General features: G+C 40.3%; 2 protein-coding genes across 12 annotated transcripts in view; one reads left to right on the top strand and one right to left on the bottom strand.

The window, feature by feature from the left end:
* The window catches only part of SUV39H2 (SUV39H2 histone lysine methyltransferase), a 30549-nt gene extending 19611 nt beyond the window's left edge, over window positions 1–10938 (top strand). For 4 of the 8 annotated variants that reach the window (XM_089311486.1, XM_002717451.6, XM_070055433.2 and 1 more), the window contains 4 exons: window positions 63–734; window positions 4100–4246; window positions 7989–8118; window positions 8943–10938. In XM_089311486.1, the coding sequence (XP_089167612.1) occupies window positions 66–734; window positions 4100–4246; window positions 7989–8118; window positions 8943–9049 (1053 nt within the window). In that variant the 5' untranslated portion in view covers window positions 63–65 and the 3' untranslated portion in view covers window positions 9050–10938. Of the gene's footprint in view, window positions 1–62; window positions 771–4084; window positions 4247–7988; window positions 8119–8942 lie in introns of all 8 variants that reach the window. The other 4 variants (XM_008268314.5, XM_008268316.5, XM_070055431.2 and 1 more) reach the window with 2 other exon arrangements.
* Window positions 10939–13926: 2988 nt separating this feature from the next.
* The window catches only part of DCLRE1C (DNA cross-link repair 1C), a 53818-nt gene continuing 45317 nt past the window's right edge, over window positions 13927–22427 (bottom strand). For 3 of the 4 annotated variants that reach the window (XM_008268319.5, XM_089311482.1, XM_070055429.2), the window contains one exon: window positions 13927–16771. In XM_008268319.5, coding sequence (XP_008266541.3) covers window positions 15840–16771 — 932 coding nt within the window. In that variant the 3' untranslated portion in view covers window positions 13927–15839. Of the gene's footprint in view, window positions 16772–18291; window positions 18398–22427 lie in introns of all 4 variants that reach the window. The other variant, XR_007909648.3, reaches the window with a different exon arrangement.

Raw genomic sequence — 22427 nt, 5'->3', positions numbered from 1 at the left:
GTATTTATTTTAAATAACTGAGACTATCATAATCTGATCTGTATTTTCTTTTATATTTTAAGGATATGGAATATTATCTTGTAAAATGGAAAGGATGGCCAGATTCTACAAATACTTGGGAACCTTTGCAAAATCTCAAGTGCCCATTACTGCTCCAGCAGTTCTCTAATGACAAGCATAATTATTTATCTCAGGTAAAGAAATGCAAAGCAATAATTCCAAAATACAATAACAAAGCTTTGAAACCTGCTGTTGCTGAGTACATTGTAAAGAAGGCTAAACAGAGGATAGCTCTGCAGAGATGGCAAGATGAACTCAACAGAAGAAAGAATCATAAAGGAATGATATTTGTTGAAAATACTGTTGACTTAGAGGGCCCACCTTCTGACTTCTACTACATCAATGAATACAAACCAGCTCCTGGAATCAGCTTAGTAAATGAAGCTACTTTTGGTTGTTCATGCACAGATTGCTTCTTTGAGAAATGTTGTCCTGCTGAAGCTGGAGTTCTTTTGGCTTATAATAAAAACCAACAAATTAGAATCCCACCTGGCACCCCCATTTATGAATGCAACTCGAGGTGCCGATGTGGACCTGATTGTCCCAATAGGATTGTACAAAAAGGCACACAATATTCACTTTGCATCTTTCGAACTAGCAATGGCTGTGGCTGGGGTGTAAAAACACTTGTGAAGATTAAAAGAATGAGTTTTGTCATGGAATATGTTGGAGAGGTACGTTCAACTTATCACATAGCAGATGATGTGCATGTAAGTGTAAATTTTTGAAAAATTACTTCTTTTTACCTCGGTAGCAAATACTTGGTACATTTTATATTATTTGCATAAATGTAGAAATTTACTTTCAGGTTTAGAGGAAGCATTCACTGGCATCATTAGGAATATAACCTTTTATGTAAATGAAAAATTTATATAATGGCAAATTGGTACAGTCATCTTTTAGCAAACACCCATGCATAGGACCTAACATTCATGAATGTTTAATTATGACATTGTTTTTACACAAAAGTCCTAAGAAGAAAAATCAAATCTAAACATATACTGTCTTTGAAACTTTTAATATACTTCATCTATTTGGCAAAATATAATTATGTAACTGACAAAACTATTTTGTATCAGTATGAAAGATATAATAGGGTAGACCAATGCTTTATAAGTATTATAAAATATAAACAAAAGCATTTGTTGCATCCATAAGAAAATCAAACTGTGTCTGACTCAGATACTTTGAACTGCAAAGAACAGTCTCTAAATTACCAAATAACTACCAAATTTATTTTTATATAAATATAGAAAATAGTATTTACTGTGTGCTACAAACTGTCCTAAGCACCTTATATATTAACAACTCTGAGGTACTATTGTCTCCATTATGACAAACAAAATAATATAATCATAGAGAAATTGAGCAACTTGTTCAAGGTTACATAGTAGTAAAAAGCCAGGATTCCAGATGAAGGATTTTGAGGAGTCAGAACTCCATAATCAGTGTTCTTGATCACTTGCTACAGTGCTTGAAACTGAATGGTGGGATATCCTGTGACTTGAAAAACATGTGTGGCTGCCTGTTGGGGTTGTCAGTTCTGCCTGGTGTTTTAAGTAATGTGGAATTGGGTCACCTAGAATTACCTGTACTCATTTAGAATTCTGAAATTGAGATCCCTGTTTTGAGCCTTATACATTAAATTCCTTTTGTTTTTAAAAAGGATTTTATTTATTTATTTGAGAGGTAGAGTTACAGACAGAGGAAGAGACAAAGAGAAAGGACTTCCTTCTGTTGATTCACTCCCTCAGTGGCCGCAACAGTCAGAGCTGCGCTGATGCCAAAGCCAGGAGCTAGGAGCTTCCTCCCGGTCTCCCATGCTGGTACAGGGGTTCAAGTACTTGGGCCATGTTCCACTGTTTTCCCAGGCCATAGCAGAGAGCTGCATTAGAAGAGGAGCAGCTGATAATCCTCCGCCTTGCGGCGCCGGCACACTGGGTTCTAGTCCCGGTCGGGGCACCGGATTCTGTCCGGGTTGCCCCTCTTCCAGGCCAGCTCTCTGCTGTGGCCAGGGAGTGCAGTGGAGGATGGCCCAAGTGCTTGGGCCCTGTACCCCCTGGGAGACCAGGATAAGTTCTCTTGGGCCCTGCACCCCATGGGAGACCAGGATAAGTACCTGGCTCCTACCATCGGATCAGCGCGGTGCGCTGACCACAGCACGCCGGCCGTGGCGGCCATTGGAGGGTGAACCAACGGCAAAGGAAGACCTTTCTCTCTGTCTCTCTCTCACTGTCCACTCTGCCTGTCAAAAAAAAAAAAAAAAAAAAAAAGAGCAGCTGGGACTAGAACTGTCGTGCATGTGGGATGCTGGTACCTCAGGTGGAGGATTAGCCTATGCCACAGCACTGGCCCAAATTTCTTTAATTCAAGAAAGAGAGAGATCCCATCTCCTGGTTCATGCCCTAAATGCACACAATGGCTGAGAATGGGCCTGGATGAAGCTGGAAGCTGGGAACTAATACCAGGTCTCCCATGTGGATGTCAGGGACTAAACCACTTGACCCATCACCTGCAGCCTCCTAGAGTGTGCATTAGCAGGAAGCTGGCATTAGGAGGGAAACCAGAACTAAAACCCAGGTACTCCCATATGGAGTACCTCTAGGCCTAATGATCACCCTGATTCATATACTCTTAAGATAATGGCAAATTATTTTTAATTACTGTACAGAATACTATTTTTTTATTTTTAAAGATTTATTATTTATTTGAAAGGCAGAGTTAAGAGAGAAGTCTTCCATCCACTGGTTCATTCCCCCAAATGGCTGCAATGGAAGGGGCTAGATCAGGCCAAAGCCAGGAACCTGGGTCTTCCATATGGGTGGCAGGAGCCCAAGTACTTGGGCCATCTTCTGCTGGTTTCCCAGGTGCATTAGCAAGAAGAATACTAGATCTTGTATGATCAAAAAAAGGTGCTTAATGAATGCCACAGACAAATTTGTTGATGACCATCAATCACTCTGAACATTTTTAATTTTTTTTAAAAGATTTTATTTATTTGAGAGGTAGAGTTACAGGCAGTGAGAGGAAGAGACAGAGAGAGATGTCTTCCTTTCATTGGTTCACTCCCCTGATGGCCGCAACGGCCAGAGCTATGCTGATCTGAAGCCAGGAGCCAGGAGCTTCTTCTGGGTCTCCCACGCAGGTGCAGGGGCCCAAGGACTTGGGCCATCTTTTACTGCCTTCCCAGGCCATAGCAGAGAGCTAGATGGGAAGAGGAGCAGCTGGGACCAGAACTGTGCCCATATGGGATGCAGGGGTTGGCGCTGTGGCACAGCAGGTTAACGCCCTGGCCTGAGGCACCAATATCCCATTTGGGCGCCGTTTCTAGTCCCAGCTGCTCCTCTTCCAGTCCAGCTCTCTGCTATGGCCTGGGATAGCAGTGGAGGATGGCACGGGTCCTTGGGCCCCTGCACCTGCATGGGAGACCAGGAAGAAGCTCCTGGCTCTTGGCTTCGGATTGGCACAGCTCCGGCCATTGCAGCCATCTGGGGAGTGAACCAGCGGATGGAAGACCATTCTGTCTCTACCTCTCTCTGTAACTCTGTCTTTTAAATAAATAAATCTTTTAAAAATTTTGTTTGCTACAGATTTCTGAATTTCAAATCCTACCTGTGGTTGTCTTGGCAGGGCCAGACCAAGTGATTTTGCAGGCCTTATATGGCCTGCAGACTGGATGTTCCCCACCCTTGCTAGAGCATAGAGCCTTGTAAATTTAGTCCTTTGCATTCACGTATGTCCTGTAGACAGCTAGTTGTATACCTTTTTGAACATCCTAATGCTAATGAAAGTAATCTCATGTTTCAACTGATTATCTCAAATCCTATTTAAAAAGCCATAATCTTTTGCACCATCATTTTCCTCCCTTTGTTTTCCCACTTTCCATCTAGCTCTTAATTTGTTTGCATGATTATTTTGATGACACTAGATTTCTTTTTTATAAACATTTGTAGCCATTAATATATTAACTTATTTATGGATGAGTGTTTCCTCAGTTCAGCAATACCTACATAATATATTGTAGTTTTTTTCTGTTTAGGTGATCACAAGTGAAGAAGCTGAAAGACGTGGACAGTTCTATGACAACAAAGGAATAACTTATCTCTTTGATCTGGACTATGAATCTGATGAATTCACAGTGGATGCAGCTCGATATGGAAATGTGTCTCATTTTGTGAATCACAGTGTAAGAAGGAATACAGAAACTATAGATAATTCAGCCTACTACTGTTTTAAATGACTTTCCATAGTTGAATACTTTAAACTATATACCTTTTTTTTGTAAGATTGATTTATTTATTTGAAAGTCAGAGTTATACAGAGAAAGAGAGGCAGAGAGAGAGAGAGAAAGAGAGAGAGAGAGAGAGGTCTTCCATCTGCTGCCTCATTCCCCATCTGGCCGCAACAGCTGGAACTGCGCCAACCTGAAGCCAGGAGCCTGGAGCTTCTTCTGGGTCTCCCGTGCCGGTGCAGGGGCCCAAGCACCTGGGCCATCTTCTACTGCTTTCCCAGGCCATAGCAGAGAGCTTGATCAGAAGTGGAGCAGCCAGGATTCAAACTGGCACCCATATGGGATACTGGCACTACAGGTTGTGACTTTACCCAGTACGCCACAGTGCCAGCCCCAAAACTACATATCCCTTCCCTTTTTTTAAAAAAAAAAGATTCATTTATTTATTTGTTTGTTTGTTTGTTTGAAAGAGTTACACAGAGAAGAGGCAGAGAGAGAGAATCTTCCATCCACTGGTTCACTCCCTAGTTGGCTGCAACAGCTGGAGCTGCGCTGATCTGGAGCCAGGAGCTTCCTCTGGGTCTCCCACAGGGGTGCAGGGGCCCAAGGACTTGGGCCATCTCCCACTGCTTTCCCAGGCCATAGCAGAGAGCTGGATTGGAAGAGGAGCAGCCAGGACTAGAACTGGCACCCATATGGGATGCCGGTGCCACAGGCAGAGAATTAACCTGCTGCGCTACGGCACCGGCCCCACAAGAGTCTTTACACATGTGACTTCATTTAAACTTTAAATTTATAAGATATATCACTTGAAATCAATGAGCAGAGAGTTAATAAAATGCTTAACAATCACATACAATTCCATAGATACCTCAAAGTTAACTAAGTTTTGGAATGTACAGTAATCCCCCTTATCCCATGCCATTAGCAGGGAACTGGCTTGGAAGTGAAACAGCTGAGACAAAAATTGGTGCCCGTATAGGATGCTGGCATCACAGGCTGTGGCTTTACCCAATACACCACAGTGCTGGTGCTATAGTTAGAATCTTAAGTGTATTATATTGTACAAAAACTGTTTCCAAAAATAAGGAAAATTCATGCCAAGTGGATATTATAACATTAGGCTTGTGAGATTGACATGTCTGTTTTGCAGATAATAAGGAAATGTCACAAAGAGTAAGTTAAATAGCTGACCATTTAAGAATGTACATCATGTTAAACTCCTGTTGGATTTCATATCAAAAAACTAATGTATGATTGCCGGTGAAACAGAGACCTTCTGACTCCCTTATTACCTTTCTGGTTTACTTAAATATTTATGTTAATTGTGGTGCAGCAGGTTAAGCCACTGCTTGGGACTCTTGCATTCTGTATCAGAGTGCCTGGTTCAATTACTCACTACTCCACTTTTTTTTTTTTTTTTTTTTTAAGATTTATTTATTTATTTTTTTCATGGTTCTCAGATCAGTTTTTTTATTATTTACATTTTAATTTATATATTTCTTTTTTTTTCTTTTTTTTTTTTTTACCTTTTATCTAATGAATATAAATTTTCAAAGTACGACTTATGGATTACAATGGCTTCCCCCCCAAGGATTGATTTATTTTAAAGAGTTACACAGAGAAGGAGAGGGAGACAGAGGTCTTCCATACGCTGGTTCACTCCTCAGTTGGCCACAATGGCTAGAACTGTGCCAATCCAAAGCTAGGAGCTTTTTCTGGGTTTCCCATGTGTGTGCAGGGGCCCCAGGACTTGGGCCACCTTCTGCTGCTTTCCCAGGCCATAGCAGAGAGCTGGATCAGAAGTGGAAGAGCTGGGACTTGAACCGGTGCCCATATGGGATGCCAGCACTGCAGGCAGCAGCTTTACCTGCTATGCCACAGCGCCAGCCCCAACTACTGCACTTCTAATCCAACTTCCTGCTGATGTCCCTAGGAAGGCAGCAGATGATGGCTCAAATACTTGAGTCCCTGCCATCCATGTATGAAACCTGGATGGAATACCATGCTCCAGGCTTCAGCCTGGCCCCACCCTGGATGGTGAGCATGCAAAGAGGGAACCAACAGATCTCTTTCTCTCAAATATTTTTTAAAAGGCTTTTTTCTCACTGATAAATTTGAGATACAGTCGTCCCTTGGTATCCATAGTGGATTAGTTTTAGGAAAATTCTCAGATGCTTAAGGTCCTTTTATAAGATGGTGTAGTATTTGCAAGTATTCTATGTACATTCTTTCATACCCTTTAAATCAAAACTAGATTATATAATACCTAATACATTGTAAATACTATGTAAATAGCTAATATACTGTATTGTTTAGGGAATGGCAAGAAAAAAAATCCATTTTGTGTTTAGTATAGATGCAGTCCCCCCACCCACCCAAATATTTTCAATACATGGTTAACAGAATCTTTAGATGCAAGCTCATGGATATGGAGGCCAACTGTACCTGTACTCCCCAGTAAATTCCTGGGTAATTAAACACTTTGAATTCTTTTTTTTTTTTTTTTGACAGGCAGAGTGGACAATGAGAGAGAGAGAGTGAGAGAGACAGGTCTTCCTTTTGCTGTTGGTTCACCCTCCAATGGCCGCTGCGGCCAGCGCACCACGCTGATCCGATGGCAGGAGCCAGGTGCTTCTCCTGGTCTCCCATGGGGTGCAGTGCCCAAGCACTTGGGCCATCCTCCACTGCACTCCCAGGCCACAGCAGAGAGCTGGCCTGGAAGAGGGGCAACCGGGACAGAATCCGGCGCCCCGACCGGGACTAGAACCCGGTGTGCTGGCGCCGCAAGGCGGAGGATTAGCCTAGTGAGCCACGGCGCAGGCCACTTTGAATTCTTAGGGTATGATCATCAGAGCTGTCTTTTTTTTTTTTTGACAGGCAGAGTGGACAGTGAGAGAGAGAGACAGAGAGAAAGGTCTTCCTTTGCCGTTGGTTCACCCTCCAATGGCCGCCGCGGCCGGTGCGCTGCGGCCGGCGCACCGCGCTGATCCGATGGCAGGAGCCAGGAGCCAGGAGCCAGGTGCTTTTCCTGGTCTCCCATGGGGTGCAGGGCCCAAGCACCTGGGCCATCCTCCACTGTACTCCCTGGCCACAGCAGAGGGCTGGCCTGGAAGAGGGGCAACCGGGACAGAATCCGGCGCCCCGACCGGGACTAGAACGCGGTGTGCCGGCGCCGCTAGGCGGAGGATTAGCCTAGTGAGCCGCAGCGCCGGCCTCAGAGCTGTCTTTTTACATATACCATAATTTAGTGCAGAGTTCTGAAAATATCGAATAATTTAAGCAATGACACTCCTTGTGCTGATTTTGGTTTGATTTTTTTTAAACATAGTTTTCTAGTTGTTTAACGAATTATGCCTTTCTGAAATAGTTACAGGTGAAATATTATCTGGGACTTGCACTAAAAGTCTCCAAAAAGCTTAAAACCAGATGAACAGGGTTGGCAAACATGTTAATAAATAGTTGAAGCAGTATAGTGGGATACATGGGGATTTATGCTTTTTTATGTCTGAATTTTTTTTTATCAATGAAAACAGTTATTTTTAAATGTGCATGCCTTAAAGACCTCTAAATTATAAGTAACTTTATTTCCAGTAGAAACTTAAATAATACTCTGGGAAATTAAATATTTTATGTGGCACATAAAAGAGCTCATTCATGTATTTTTACTTAAATCGGTTCTAATATTCCTTTTTAGTGTGACCCAAATCTTCAGGTGTTCAATGTTTTCATTGATAACCTTGATACTCGTCTTCCACGAATAGCATTATTTTCTACAAGAACCATAAATGCTGGTGAAGAGCTCACTTTTGATTATCAAATGAAAGGTATGATTTTCAAATAAACTTTTATTGGTATTAGTTTCAATATGAAGGATCAAATCAGAATAGAAGACCTTAGATCATCTGAAAGAGACTAATGACGAAATATTAAAGATTAAAAAAAAGGCTATAGGAGCTGGTTCTCCTTAAGAGCCAGCATTAATCTGACGGCTAAGCTGGAACTTAGATCTGCGTGAAATTGCTTGGGCTTTGGAAGGGTCAGTCTTCTATATAATATTTACCTTCTGACTTTTTGCAAAACTTCCATTCAAGAAGCTGATTTATTATAACATCTTTTCTCAATATAATTTTAAGCCTATATTTGTAAAATCTTTACTAATTCATTACTAACATGTATTCTTAATGTAAATTAAATCACATGCAAACTTACTCCATTCCTGTTTGAATCTTTTAAGAATATTTAAGTCTGTTTGCTCTATTTTGATATTTTCCTTCGTTTTTCTAAGAATGATGCTTTTTATAGTTAATTATTTGACCTCGCTTTATGTGCTCTTAAATGAAATCAGTGAATTATATATGGAATTTTCCCGGTTAAAGTTTCATCATTTCAGAAATTCAGTCTCACAAATGCGGGCTAATAAGAGTCTATCTATTATTGGCCTACACCATCCTTTTAAAGGCAATTTATAATGACTTGTTTGTATTCATTTATCTAAAAATACAAAGGGAACTTAAATTTCCTTGGGAGTTAACTTATTCTGTTAATCTTAAGTATGTAGTCATCCTTGTTAACTACTTTAATAGGAAAGTTGAAATTCATTCTGAATTGTCTTAACTCTTTTTCTCCTGTATTTCTTCTATGTATTCAGGTTCTGGAGATATATCTTCAGATTCTATTGATCACAGCCCAGCCAAAAAGAGAGTCAGAACTGTATGCAAATGTGGAGCTGCAACTTGCAGAGGTTACCTCAACTGAATTTTTGGAAAATATAGCTGGTGATAATTATAGTTTTGTCTTTCTCAAATGCTATCATTTTTAAAACATACATTTGGGACTTTCTTCATAGTATTACAGTTGTACCTATTTTAATTCACAATCTATGTTTCAAGACATTTGCCAAATGCATTATTGATCTTTCTGAAGAGAGGGACCCAGGGTCACATGGAGTAATGATAAGTATCCATACTTAATGGCTAGATACCCCACATGGCAGACAAACTGTTTTCAGGTCGGCATATGCATACTAAGTCTGTGTAAATAGAGAAATGCCTCAACTATTTGGAAAGTGTTAAACTGATAATGTGACAGTTGCCGAAATCACATTCAACCTGCCATACACCTTAAATTCACAGAGTTAATTCAGTTTGAGTAAATATACATGTTCTATTTTTGTTACTATATTGTCATTCCTGTTTAATATTCACTGTACTTGTATTTGAAATAGATGATGCTGAATTTTATACTTTTCTACTTTTTCATTAAAACATTGGCATCTTAATGATATAGAAATGTAAGATAAATTAAATGTAAAAAATTAATTCAGCTTGATTTCATATTTTGAAGCAGTTTATCGCATTATGAGGGGAATATATCTTAACCTGTAATTCTTCAGGATTTTTTAGTATTTATAAGAAAAATCTCCAAAAATCCCTCTCTGAAAAGTCTAGAATGGCTGGCAATTTTGCTTTGATGAAATGACAGGACAGTAGGATCAGGAGAATTTTTTAGAGTGCCAGGCAGCAGAAATGGAGCACTTTAAAGGCACTTCTGAGTTGCTTAAATTAGAAGATCCGTGTTAAGTACCTCTGGTCTAAAGAGTAAAACAAGATACCTGGGGTGCCTTGGTACCTAATAATGTAACATACATTAACCTGATGTCCTTTCAATTTCAGGCTGTTTTAACATTCCTTTCCACCAAATTTATTTTTATATTTCCTGAAGGCTTTTCTTAAAAAGTAAACTATTTTGAACTGATACTTGTTTTATATATGAATTTTTTAGATGTGATAAACTTGGCCAAAGTATGTGTCTGAATTATGAGACTTTTTATTAGTTAATGTTCTATAAATACCTAAATGGGATATATTTGGGTTTTTGGTTTGATTTTTTTTTTTTTTTCCTGGCATAGTGAAACCTCAGTAAGGAAAAACTGCTTTCATCTCTTTCTGATTCTGGGATTTCTAAAGATGATGTCCAACATGAAGATAATTGTAGCAAATATATCTAGCTTTCAGTATTCCTGATTAACTTCACCCTAAAGCTAATTGCTTTAGGCTTTCATGACCTAAAGTAAGCATGGGTTTTAGTAAAATTGAACTTCAAGAATGCAGCACTTCAAATACCTTCTTGAAAACTCAGTGTAGTTAAAGGAGAAGCTATACTTTATTATTGATTATATAGTCATCACATAAGAGTTCTTTCATACTGTAGACATGTTTGGGGTCTAAGAGTGTACCTAATATCCACAATTTTCAGAATATGGCAAGGACAAATACATCTTTAATGGCATTTCTTGTGTTCACTTTATGAAAAATTAGTCACCTAGTGTCAAGTAATGAGAAAGGGTTGCAAGCTTATAGTGCCCCCAGTGGCCAGGCTTACTTTGTTATCATTTTCACAAGTGTAAAGATGTAATTTGTCGATATAATTTGTTTTACTGTCTTGTTTGGTTTTGGAAAACTTAAGTAGATTAAAAAATGTAAAACTGGAGGGCAAAGAAGAAAAGACTCTATTTGCTAAATTTGCAGTTTTGCTTTGTCCTTATCAGAAATTTAGTGGGCCTTGATGTCTTAAGTTCTTGTATTACCTTTATGTTACTAAAAACACTGAACTGAAGCAGTAAAATAGAAACTGAATGAACTGTTTAGGGGCTGTATTATTATAAGTCAGTGTTTAGCTTCTTCAGATTATTTAACATTTCAGAATTTGTTCTTTAAATATAAAGCAGTTATCAAGGGTTTTACCAGGTTTAAAATGTAAATCCGGCCAGCTCCGCGGCTCTCTAGGCTAATCCTCCACCTTGCGGCGCCGGCACACCGGGTTCTAGTCCCGGTCGGGGCGCCGGATTCTGTCCCGGTTGCCCCTCTTCCAGGCCAGCTCTCTGCTGTGGCCCGGGAGTGCAGTGGAGGATGGCCTAAGTGGTTGGGCCCTGCACCGCATGGGAGACCAGGATAAGCACCTGGCTCCTGCCATTGGATCAGCGCGGTGCACCAGCTGCAGCGCGCCGGCCACTGGAGAGTGAACCAACGGCAAAGGAAGACCTTTCTCTCTGTCTCTCTCACTGTCCACTCTGCCTGTCCAAAAAAAAAAAAAAAAAAAAGTAAATCCATCATGGAAGTTGTATTAATACCATCATTTTCAGTGTAATCTCAGGGTTTCCCCCATTTATGCAAAATCTGGATTGTATTTATTTTTCTGTTAGTTCAGTATTTGTTGTTGTATTTATCATGGCTTAGCTTTCTTTGTTTCTGAATATAGTTGTTTCCAGTAAGGCTACAAAAAGGACAGAAAATGATGTGTTTCTGATTACTTCCTGATGAGATTAACCAAAGGATTACATACAGTTCCTTTAAATGTTGCTTTCCTTTGGAGAAAACTTTTTGTTACGGTTTGTGCTTTTGAATAGTAAAAGTACAATTATACATTCAGTTAGCACAGAGTAGATGAATACTTCTGAAATTTTCTGTGCTTTATTAGTCTTCAGGTCTTAAATGTACTGTGTTAGATACTGCCTGGAAATGCAAAGGAATTTTAGAATTCAGAGCTAATTTTCATTGAGCAAGTCTTAAACATTTTATACAATATGTACTCAGAAATCTATAAGGTTGGTGCTGTCATTCCTATATAACTAAGGTAACAGGCTTAAACTGGTTAAGTAATACTAATATGCCCAAGATCACCTGTAAATTATACCTGTTTTTATCTTTAATGTAAGGCAAACTTAAAAAAAATCAATTTCTACTACTTACACAAATATTGAAGTCCTAGAAGGCTTCTTTGAGGGAAATGTGGCTACCCATTGGATTTCTTCTGATTTATCTTGGCATTTTGAAATTTAAATTTTCAGAGTCAGGAAGACACACTTCCCATCTTCTTCCCCACCCCCCCAAATATCCACAACAGCTGGCACTGGGCCAGGTCAAAGCTGGAAGCCAGGAATCTAATCCTACTCTCCTGCAAGTGCTGGGACCCAATAACATGAGCCATCAACTGCTGCCTTTCAAGGTGCCTGCTAGCAGGAAGCTGGAATCAGGAGCAGAGCCAAGACTCAAGCACCCAGGTATCAGAAGTGGGCATCCCAACTGGCAGCTTAACTAGTAGATCAAACACCTGCTCCTGTTGCAACTTATACTTGAAGATCAAGCAGCCATCACAATTAACCCTGTCCCTTTTTAATGCCCTTTTTGAAAGCCATCATAGCACATAGTATGACTGTGGACTGCAAAATCAAATTATGTCTGAATCCTGACTTTGCCCCTTACTAGCTGTGTGAAGTCACTTCTGTGCCTTAGCTCCTAATCTACCTCAAAGGGTGGGAGGATTAAAGGAGTTAATATACAGTGCCTGAAAAATGTAACGCATTATTTTAGTAAGTACTATACATGATGGTACTTCAAAAAGTTAATGAAAAAATGGAATTTTGGAAAAATTTTTAAATCTGCAGTTTTTATATACATGAGAAAAAGATTTTTTTTTAAAGGGATAGTACACACTAAGATGTGAGTATGAGCAACTTTCCATGAGAACGGAAGGGGGTTTCCCACCAAAGTTGGGCTGGTCCCTGTGTAGGATAGGGGTAGTATCCTAGTTGAATATTCCATTGAGATAGTTTGGGCAGGGCTTTTATACCACTTGCCTCTGTTTCCCTTTTATAGGAATCTCAGGCATCATGGCATCTCTACTTGGGGCTGTAGTATATATGTGGTCATCATGGTGTCTTCTACATGATGGGAAGGGAGGGTAGGTACTTGATGGTAAATGAGTGTGTCTACCTGTATCCATGTTAAATCAGCCTGGAAGGGGGTGGGGTTTGTGTGGTGTAGGGTTGCAGCACAGAGGCTTCTGGCAGGCAGAGAGCTCCTGTTTGCTCATTAGCTCCCTGCCTACCCACATCAGAAGCAGTTCTTGTTGGGTCTTGGCATTGTGGCACAGCGGGTTAAGCTGCGGCCTGCATCCCATGTGAGTACCAATTGGAGTCCTGACTGTTCCATTTCCAATCCACCTCCCTGCTAATGCATCTGGAAAAGCAACAGAAGTTGACCCAAGTACTTGTGTCCCTGCCACCCACATGGGAGACCCAGATGAAGCTCCTGGCTTCATGCATAACTTTTCATATGTAGTTTAATGAACCTATTGAAGATTTTACATAAGCATGGACTTGGACTTAAAAATTTCTTCACCCTAAAACATTTTTTCCATGAACTTTTTGAAGTACCCTCTTGTAAGTATTAGTTGTATTTCTACCTCTGCTTTAAAATCTCTACAAGTTTGTTGATCAGTCTGTTCTATTGTCTTAGCCTTTAGAATCATTTAACCAACATTCATGTCAGATTCACGTGACCATGAAAATGGTATGATTATTAAATCCTAGACACATAGGCAGAACGTTTATAGGTATTTTTTGAGTATCCACCTTGGATCATAAGGTATAATACTAAAACTAAGTCTTAAGTATCAGAATATATACATTGATTCTTGAGTCTTGCTACCCTAATTTGTCTGGTGGAACAAACATTACCATGCAGCATATTGATGATGCACATAGTTTAATCTGCAAGTTATGTTTGAGACTCCACCTAGATTTAAGTGATGTATCCACTTTTGTTTCCTTAACCTATGAAATGTCAGCACACCAAATTAATTCCTCATACCAAAACATAAGCATAATTTATTAATGGCTTTTAAGGAAGTTAAATGACACAGAACACAAATATACTTTGTCATTTAATTCTTAAGGATTTCTTTTACATCTTAACTATTCTCGGTGTAGTTTTACCACTTAATCACAAGGTTCTTGCATGATACACCATCTTTTGAGATAAATTTGATGTTTAAATAGATCAAAGGTTATTCTTTTAGCCTGTATGCAGTGTTCTGTGACCCAAGATACAGCATATCTTGGTTAATGTCCTTGTAGAATTGAAGAACATATTATGCTGCTGTTTGGAGTGGGTGTCCTATAAATGTCAGTCCAGTTGGCTTACAAGTAGCATTCAGTTCCTTATTATTCTTGATTTTCTGTAGATTTAGGATTTTCAAAAAATTCATAGAGGGGCTGGTGCAGTGTTAAGCTGCCGTCTGCAGTCAAGGAGAATCAGCTGCTTTGCTTCTAATCCAGCTCCTTGCCAATGGCCTGGGAAAGCAGCAGAAGGCCCAAATCATTGGGCCCCTGCACCCACATGGGAGACCTGGAAACTCCTGGCTTTGGCCTGGCCTAGCCTTGGCTGTTGTAGCCATTTGGGGAATGAAGCAGCAGATCGTACTCTGTAGCTCTGACTTAAAAAGTTAATGGAAAATATATATTATGAAGCTGGTGCCGCGGCTCAATAGGCTAATCCTCTGCCTTGCGGCGCCGGCACACTGGGTTCTAGTCCTGGTTGCCCCTCTTCCAGGCCAGCCCTCTGCTATGGCCAGGGAGTGCAGTGGAGGATGGCCCAAGTGCTTGGGCCCTGTACCCGCGTGGGAGACCAGGAGGAAGCACCTGGCTCCTGGTTTTGGATCAGCGCGATGCGCCGGCCGGGGCGGCCATTGGAGGGTGAACCAACTGCAAAAGGCAGACCTTTCTCTTTCTCTCACTGTCCACTCTGTCAAAAATTTAAAAAATTATATATATATATATTATGAAAAAACTAGATATGGATTTAAAATTTTCTTACCAAAATATTTAATTCCATTTTCCATGAACTTTTTGAAGTACCTCCATATTACTGAGAGGGATGTTAAGAGTCCTTAATTATAATTGTGCATTATTTTGTGTCTTTTCAGCAGGTTTTGTTTCATTTACTTTGAATTTGTTAGGTATACATTTAGTATTATGTTGTGGTGAACTGGGACTTTTATCACTAGGACATTGCTTGATACTAACATAGCCATACCAGCTTTCCTTTAGAGTTTTACATGGTATATCATTTTTCATCCTTTTACTTTTTTTTTAAGATTTATTTATTTGAAAGTCAAAGTTACACAGAGAAGGAGAGGCAGAGAGAGAGAGAGGTCTTCCACCTGCTGATTTACTCCCCAAATGGTTGCAGTGGCCAGAGCTGTGCTGATCTGGAGCCAGGGGCCAGGAGCCACTTCCAGGTCTCCCACGCGGGTGCAGGGGCTCAGTGACTTGGGCCATCTTCTACGGTTTTCCCAGGCCATAGCAGAGAGCTGGATAGGAAGTGGAGCAGCCGGTATTCGAACCAACATCCACATGAAATGCCGGCACTGAAGGTGGCAGCTTTACCCACTATGCCACAGTGCAGGCCCGTATCCTTTTAACCTGCATATATCATTTAAATTTAATTTCTTACAGGAAGCATATATAACTGGTTTATTTTTAGCCTGAATCTGTCTTTGCATCGGTATGTCCAGGGCATTTATGCTTAATCTAATTCTTGGCTTTTTTGGATTTAGTTCTACCAATTTGTTTGCTTTCTGATTTTTGTTCCTAGGTCCCCTTTAATACCTTCTTTTGGGTTATTTGAACATTTTTAGGTTTTCTATTTAATAGTCACATTGATGAATTTAAGTTTTTTAGTGATTGTTCTAGGACCAAGTGTTTTTAATTCTTCAGTATCCAAGAGTGAGCATTTTCTTTTTCAACTACTATTCTCTCACCTGCTGCCAGCTTCTCATATAAATGTTGCAGATGCTCTCGTTTGGGTAACTCAGCTTCTGGAGTTGAGGGAATTTCAAAATCAGAGGAGCTCTGCGAATCTGTGTTTGTGCTAAGATGTAGCAACCTTTTTTCCTCAGGTAAATGTTTCCCATCACTTAGAGTGGTTGGTTCCCCAATACTGGGAACTACAGTTAAACCTGCATCCCTGCTTTTCAAATCAGAGTAAGTATCCTTTGGGCAAAGTACATTTTGTTCCATCTGAGAGACAGGTATATTCTCTTTGATTCTTGGTCTACAGCCACCTTGGTTCAAAGAGGTAGTATCTCCATTGTTTCTTTCTTGGGAAGATAACAAAACAGTATCCGATTGGCTGTCCCAACCTTGACTTCCTTGTTCTGTTATGTGTGTTGACTGAGACGAATTCTGTGAGGAGATATGGGTTGATTCTTCATCAGAGTCACTGAAAAGCTTTGGTGACTGAGATCCCCCTGTTTCTGTGGAGGGAGGGAAGTTCTCCAAACCTTCATCTGTGATTTCATCATTTCTTTTAAAGAATACTTCCCACTGTGGTATATCCACTTCAGCCTTTTGCTGGTGAAGTGTTACAGGGTCCAGGTCTCCTTGCAGTGAAGCTGGGATTTCTAATTCTTCTTCACTTGCACTATTGGATTCTTCACAATCTACAAAGTTTTCCGAAAGAGAGCTTTGCATACTCTCTGCTTTGCAGCTTCCTATGCTTTGTCTCAGCTTTTTAGGCTGGTTTTCTGATACTGTCGTTGTTGAAAATGCTTCTGGGTGAAGAGTTTGCTGGTATGGAACCTTGTGCCTTAAAGGTACTGGCAGAGGATCATCAAAGAGCTCATCATCTTCCTCTTCTGTAGGACAAACAAAACAGGTTTAAAAGGAAACAAGGTAAAAGAAACCAGTTTGGGCTGTTTAAGTCTGTTTTTCAGTCAGGTTTGCAAACCTGGCCTTAGCTAATAGATGCTCAATGCCCTTGCTGCTTTAATGTTTTCCCTCAACATTTGATTAATACCTATTTGGTGTACGAGTCTGTGAATGATACTAAAGAAACAAACTGAGGTTCTTCAAAACATTAAGTTTATTTTGGTGTGATAGAATTCTGAAATTACAAAATGGCCATGGGAAATGGGTTTTATGAAAACACTATCTTGGATTTCAGTTTTTTTTTGCACCAAAATGCACTTGTCCAAGCTTCATATAGTTTAAATAAGCTTTAAACAAAATACTTAATAAACACATTAAATTTCAGTAACTGAAAGTCAACAATTTCACTGATTAAGTATGCTTCATCGGCATATAATAAATCAAATCTATTTAAATTCTGAAAATAAGAAAGCACAAAATTAGAGGTAAACAAGTATTTCCCCACCTTCTTGTAACACTTAACCTACCTAACTTGTTCTAAGGCTGAACTTTCTTACCAGTAACAGATGTAGCTAAACAAAAAATTGTAAGAGCCAGTAAAATAATGGACCAGAGAAAATGGCATGTTGAGGCCAAACCTAATTCTTCAAAGATCGAGTTTTCTGTACTCTTTATTCCTAAAGGTTTTAAAGTGATAGTTCTTATATTTGTAATAATATTGGTTGCCAGGATATGTCTTTGTTTTAAGCCATGGGTTGTATGACACTGAGCAGTTCTATGTTAGAATTATGACTATATCAGTATCATGGTATAACTGTACAATCCATCCTCTGTCAGAACATTTTCACATCATTTCACCTAAATGTATCTGATAGTTTCTGTATTGTATATAAATTTCTAATATTCCTATTAACCATATAAGATTTTAAAAACTATGAAAAAGAAAAGCCATAGAAGACTGAGATGAGCGCTAAAACCCTTAAAACTTAATAAAAAACGTTTAATCTCAATTAACAGTTAAAATACCATTATAATTAACAACCATAAAAATAAATGCATGGATAATTTTTTCCTATGTCTATAAAAACTGGTATAACCATACTGGAAGGCGATTTGGCAGTATTTCTACAATTTAACCCAACAATATGTGAAAAAAACTTAGGTTCATGTTCATATTATTTATAAAACTGAAAAGTTCAAAATAACACAAGTATATCAGATTAAGTACACAACATCATACAGTCCTAATGAAAAGTATGCAACTGTTAAATTGTTTTTGAATAACACAAGAACAATTTTCCAATAAATGTTTGAAGAAAATACGTACACAGATACATGTGTATATACTCATATACATGTAAAAGTGATCTAAGCTGCTTTTCTGGCCTGCATGTAACTATACAGTCTTAGAGTTGCCAGATTATTTCAGTAGTATGACAACTATTGAGCACTTCTTTCCAGTCCCTGAATGTCTTTCTTGTTTTTACCCCACCGCTCTGGGCCCTACCTGGACTGCAGGCTACTTCTCCACAATCCTAAGAGTCTTATTCAACAGAACTTTAGTTCTTTATTCTAGTATTACACATTCTTCTCACCAGTGCATGGAACTTCCTCTAGGATAGAACATATGCTAAGTTACAAAGCAAGTCTCAGAAATTTAAAAATATCAAAATCATACCATGCATCTTCTCTGACCACAATGGAATGAAACTGGAGATCAGAAACTCAAGAATCTCTAGAACATAGGTGCAAACACATGGAGACTGAACCATGCTTCTGAATAAACAGTGGGTCATAGAAGAAAACAAAAGAAATAAACTGTTGAACAGTTTTTTTTCATACTATTTGTTGAACTCTTTACTTAGTATAGTTAATGTTCTATGTATAAAGTTAATTGAAAATATATTTTAGTAAAAAGAATGGGAGGAGGAAGAAGGGTGGGAGAGCGGGTGGGAAGAACCACTATACTCCTAAAGTTACATTTATGAAATGCATGATGTTTGTATACACATACAAAGAGGAGGAGAGAAAAACTAAAGGGCCTGAAAGACTGCTGAACAATTGTGAAGAGATAACAGATTTTAAGACACAAGACAGGGCCACCGCCGCGGCTCAATAGGCTAATCCTCCACCTAGCGGCGCCGGCACACCGGGTTCTAGTCCCGGTCGGGGCGCCAGATTCTGTCCCAGTTGCCCCTCTTCCAGGCCAGCTCTCTGCTGTGGCCAGGGAAGGCAGTGGAGGATGGCCCAAGTGCTTGGGCCCTGTACCCCATGGGAGACCAGGAGAAGCACCTGGCTCCTGCCTTCAGATCAGCGTGGTGCCATTGGAGGGTGAACCAACGGCAAAAGGAAGACCTTTCTCTCTCTCTCTCTCACTATCCACTCTGCCTGTCAAAAAAAAAAAAAAAAAAAAACAAAAAACAAAAAAACACACACACACACACAAGACAGAATAATAGTCAATAGAACACATGGGCTAAACTATCACACCTGTTGCTTAAAATGCATCTAAAACACCTAAAGAGATTAACATTGAAGGGTTGTTTAGAAATTGGTATCTGTACAAATAAGAAAGTTATAAAAATTGCTATAATATGTACATTAGTAAGGAACAAAAAGTCTAAAGAATCTAGAAGAAACAGTCAAAGCTAACAAAGCTTTTAAAAGACAAAGCAGGAAACAAATGCACATCAAAATAAATTTAAACCTGTGAACCAATTGACATCAAAAACACGAGTGGGTTAGGTAGACATATTAAAAGTAATGAAGTTTAAAAGAAAAAAAAAGGACTTTGCTACCAGGTAAGATGGAATATCAGGGAGTAGACTGTAACCTCTCACCTGAAACAACCACCCAACTGTAAGAAATGGTGGCTTTCAAGAAATGACAACATACAATAAAGCACAATGACATGTGAGAAGCTAATGAGGCAAGTCCTATGACTGCACAGCTCACTGCTTCGATATCTAAGTAGAGCCCATCAATATCCTTGAGGTGTGAAATGGGACTGAGTTTGAGGAAGTCAAGGGAGCTAGAGTTTACAGAGCAGAGGAGCTATGAGGAGAGTGCTGCTCTTAGAACTCAGGAGCTGCAGAGGGAACTTCTTGGGTGTTCAGTGCACTGAGCAGCAGAAATTTTTGTGAGCAAACTACTTAAAGCTTGGGAACAAATCACTCAGAATGAAATGAAACAGTGCCTGATCTTCAAAGCCAGAATGGAAAACCTCATACTCCATGGGCACTGGTAAGAAAACAGACTTCCCTCAGTAGTGGAGAAAGTTAACCCTAGGCTAAATGCTACTCTGGTCTCACTTCAGAAAGATGAACAAGCTACAAAATAACATATTAATTACCTGCTAGAACCTCAACATTTTTTGAAATTAAAAAATATGCAGGACCAAACAAGTGCATGGCATCCAAGAAAAAAATTCCGTTTAATGAGGGGGGAAAAATAGAAACTGACCAAGAAATTGTAGAATATTAATCAGTTCTCAGAAATTTAGATCAAGCAATAGCAATAAAAGAAAAGACACACTGAAAGACTCCACTGTCAAAAAAGCTATAGACAAAAAACATTTGTTAATCTGACCAAGGACTTAGACTATAAAATATCACTATAAGATCAGTAAACCAATTATATGGGCAAAAGGTCTGAATACACACTTAACCAAAGAAGTTATATAAATGGCCAATAAGCACGTGAAAATCAAATTCAATATCATCAATCATTATGAGAGATACTAGTCAGAATACAAGCCAGATAACTACCTGGTTTATCATGTGATTGTCCTTGCTTACCCACTCTACCATTGCCAGCCTTTGCCAGGTGCTGGACTAATGGGACTGCCCAGTCCTGAACTATGAACTTCCAAACTGTAAGCTTTCCAAGAAGCTCCTCTCAGGTACTTTTTTTTTTTTTTTTTTTGGACAGGCAGAGTGGACAGTGAGAAAGAGAGAAAAGTCTTCCTTTTGCCGTTGGTTCACCCTCCAGTGGCCGCCTCAGCTGGTGCATCACGCTGATCCGAAGCCAGAAGCCAGGTGCTTCTCCTGGTCTCCCATGCAGGTGCAGGGCCCAAGCACTTGGGCCATTCTCCACTGTATTCCTGGGCCACAGCAGAGAGCTGGCCTGGAAGAGGGGCAACTGGGACAGAATCCGGCGCCCCGACAAGGACTAGAACCCGGTGTGCCGGCGCCGCAAGGCAGAGGATTAGCCTATTGAGCCACAGTGCCGGCCCTCTCAGGTACTTTAAAATAATGAAAAACTGATGAGTACATAAAATGGGTACCATTGGTGAAGTCATGACTGTTAACCATACCTGAAGATGTGGAGTAGCCTTGGAAACTGGTTTACTGGAAAAGTTGGAAGAGGCTAGAGAAAGTTGAGAATGCTTTCAGCAGCATATTGTAGAAAATTCTGTGGAGGGTTTATAAACCCAAATGCTAGTAGGAATGTAGACACTGAAGGCCATGCTCATGAGTTTTCAGATGGAAATGGGGATCCTACTGGGAACTGGAATAAAGGTCATCCTTGCTACACTGTGCCAAGGAACAGGGCTGAATTGTGCCCCTGGAACTGTGGGAGGCTGAACTTCAAGACTGGTTTGTTAGATGGAGAATTCAAGGTAGCAAAGCATTCAGGCTACAGCATGGGTTATTACCATAAGAATCAGGAGCAAAAGGGAGAACAGAAACATTCGTAAAGTTTCCAGCCTGGCCAGAGAAGGAATGAAGAAAAAACTTGTTCAGCACAGCAAAGTGAGATGGAGAAACCACTTGCTAAAGAAGTTAGTCTAAGTAAAAGGGAGCCATGTGCTAACGGGGAAGACAGAGAGACTGAGGGCACTTCAGAGGTTTTCCAAAGCTTCCCCTTCTATCATAGTCCTATCAGGCCTAGAAGTGTAGATTTGTGTTCAAAGATCTTCCAGGGCTAAATGTTTTCAGAAAGGAACCCCAGGGGGACCAGCTCTGGATTCTGGCTTGCCAAGTGCAGTTAAGGTTCCTGCTAAAGGCACACCTTGGCGTTGTCCACAGGTTGCAGGTTTTGTAGATGTGCAGAACAGAAGATTAAGTCATGGCAGTTTCCATTAAGATTTCAAAGGAAAGCCTGCAAGGCCACGCTCTGAAGTTGTGCTGTAGGGTTAGAGACCTGCATCGGGCAATGCATAGTGAAGCTGTGAGCATGCCCCTGCATGGTTGATGCCGCGGCTCACTAGGCTAATCCTCCGCCTGTGGCGCCGGCACACCGGGTTCTAGTCCTGGTCAGGGCGCTGGATTCTGTCCCAGTTGCCCCCCTTCCAGGCCAGCTCTCTGCTGTGGCCCGGGAGTGCAGTGGAGGATGGCCCAAGTGCTTGGGCCTTGCACCGGCATGGGAGACCAGGAGAGGCACCTGGCTCCTGGCTTTGGGTCAGCGTGGTGTGCTGGCTGCAGCGCGCCGGCCATTGGAAAGTGAACCAACAGCAAAGGAAGACCTTTCTCTCTGTCTCTCTGTCTCTTACTGTCCACTCTGCCTGTAAAAAAAAAAAAAAGAGAGAGAGAGAGAGAGAATGCACCTTGCACCTGCAGAGGAGATCCCCAGAAAAGTGGAGGTACCAGCAAGATGAAACACCCACCATGGAAAGCTGCAAGCAATGTACCCGGCAAGCCT

This window comes from Oryctolagus cuniculus, chromosome 13, assembly GCF_051225735.1.
Source record: "Oryctolagus cuniculus isolate XC-2025 breed Fujian yellow rabbit chromosome 13, ASM5122573v1, whole genome shotgun sequence".
In the NCBI taxonomy this organism is placed as follows: domain Eukaryota; kingdom Metazoa; phylum Chordata; class Mammalia; order Lagomorpha; family Leporidae; genus Oryctolagus; species Oryctolagus cuniculus.
Note: the sequence above shows the minus strand (reverse complement) of the source record. Positions and strands in the feature narration are given on the sequence as shown.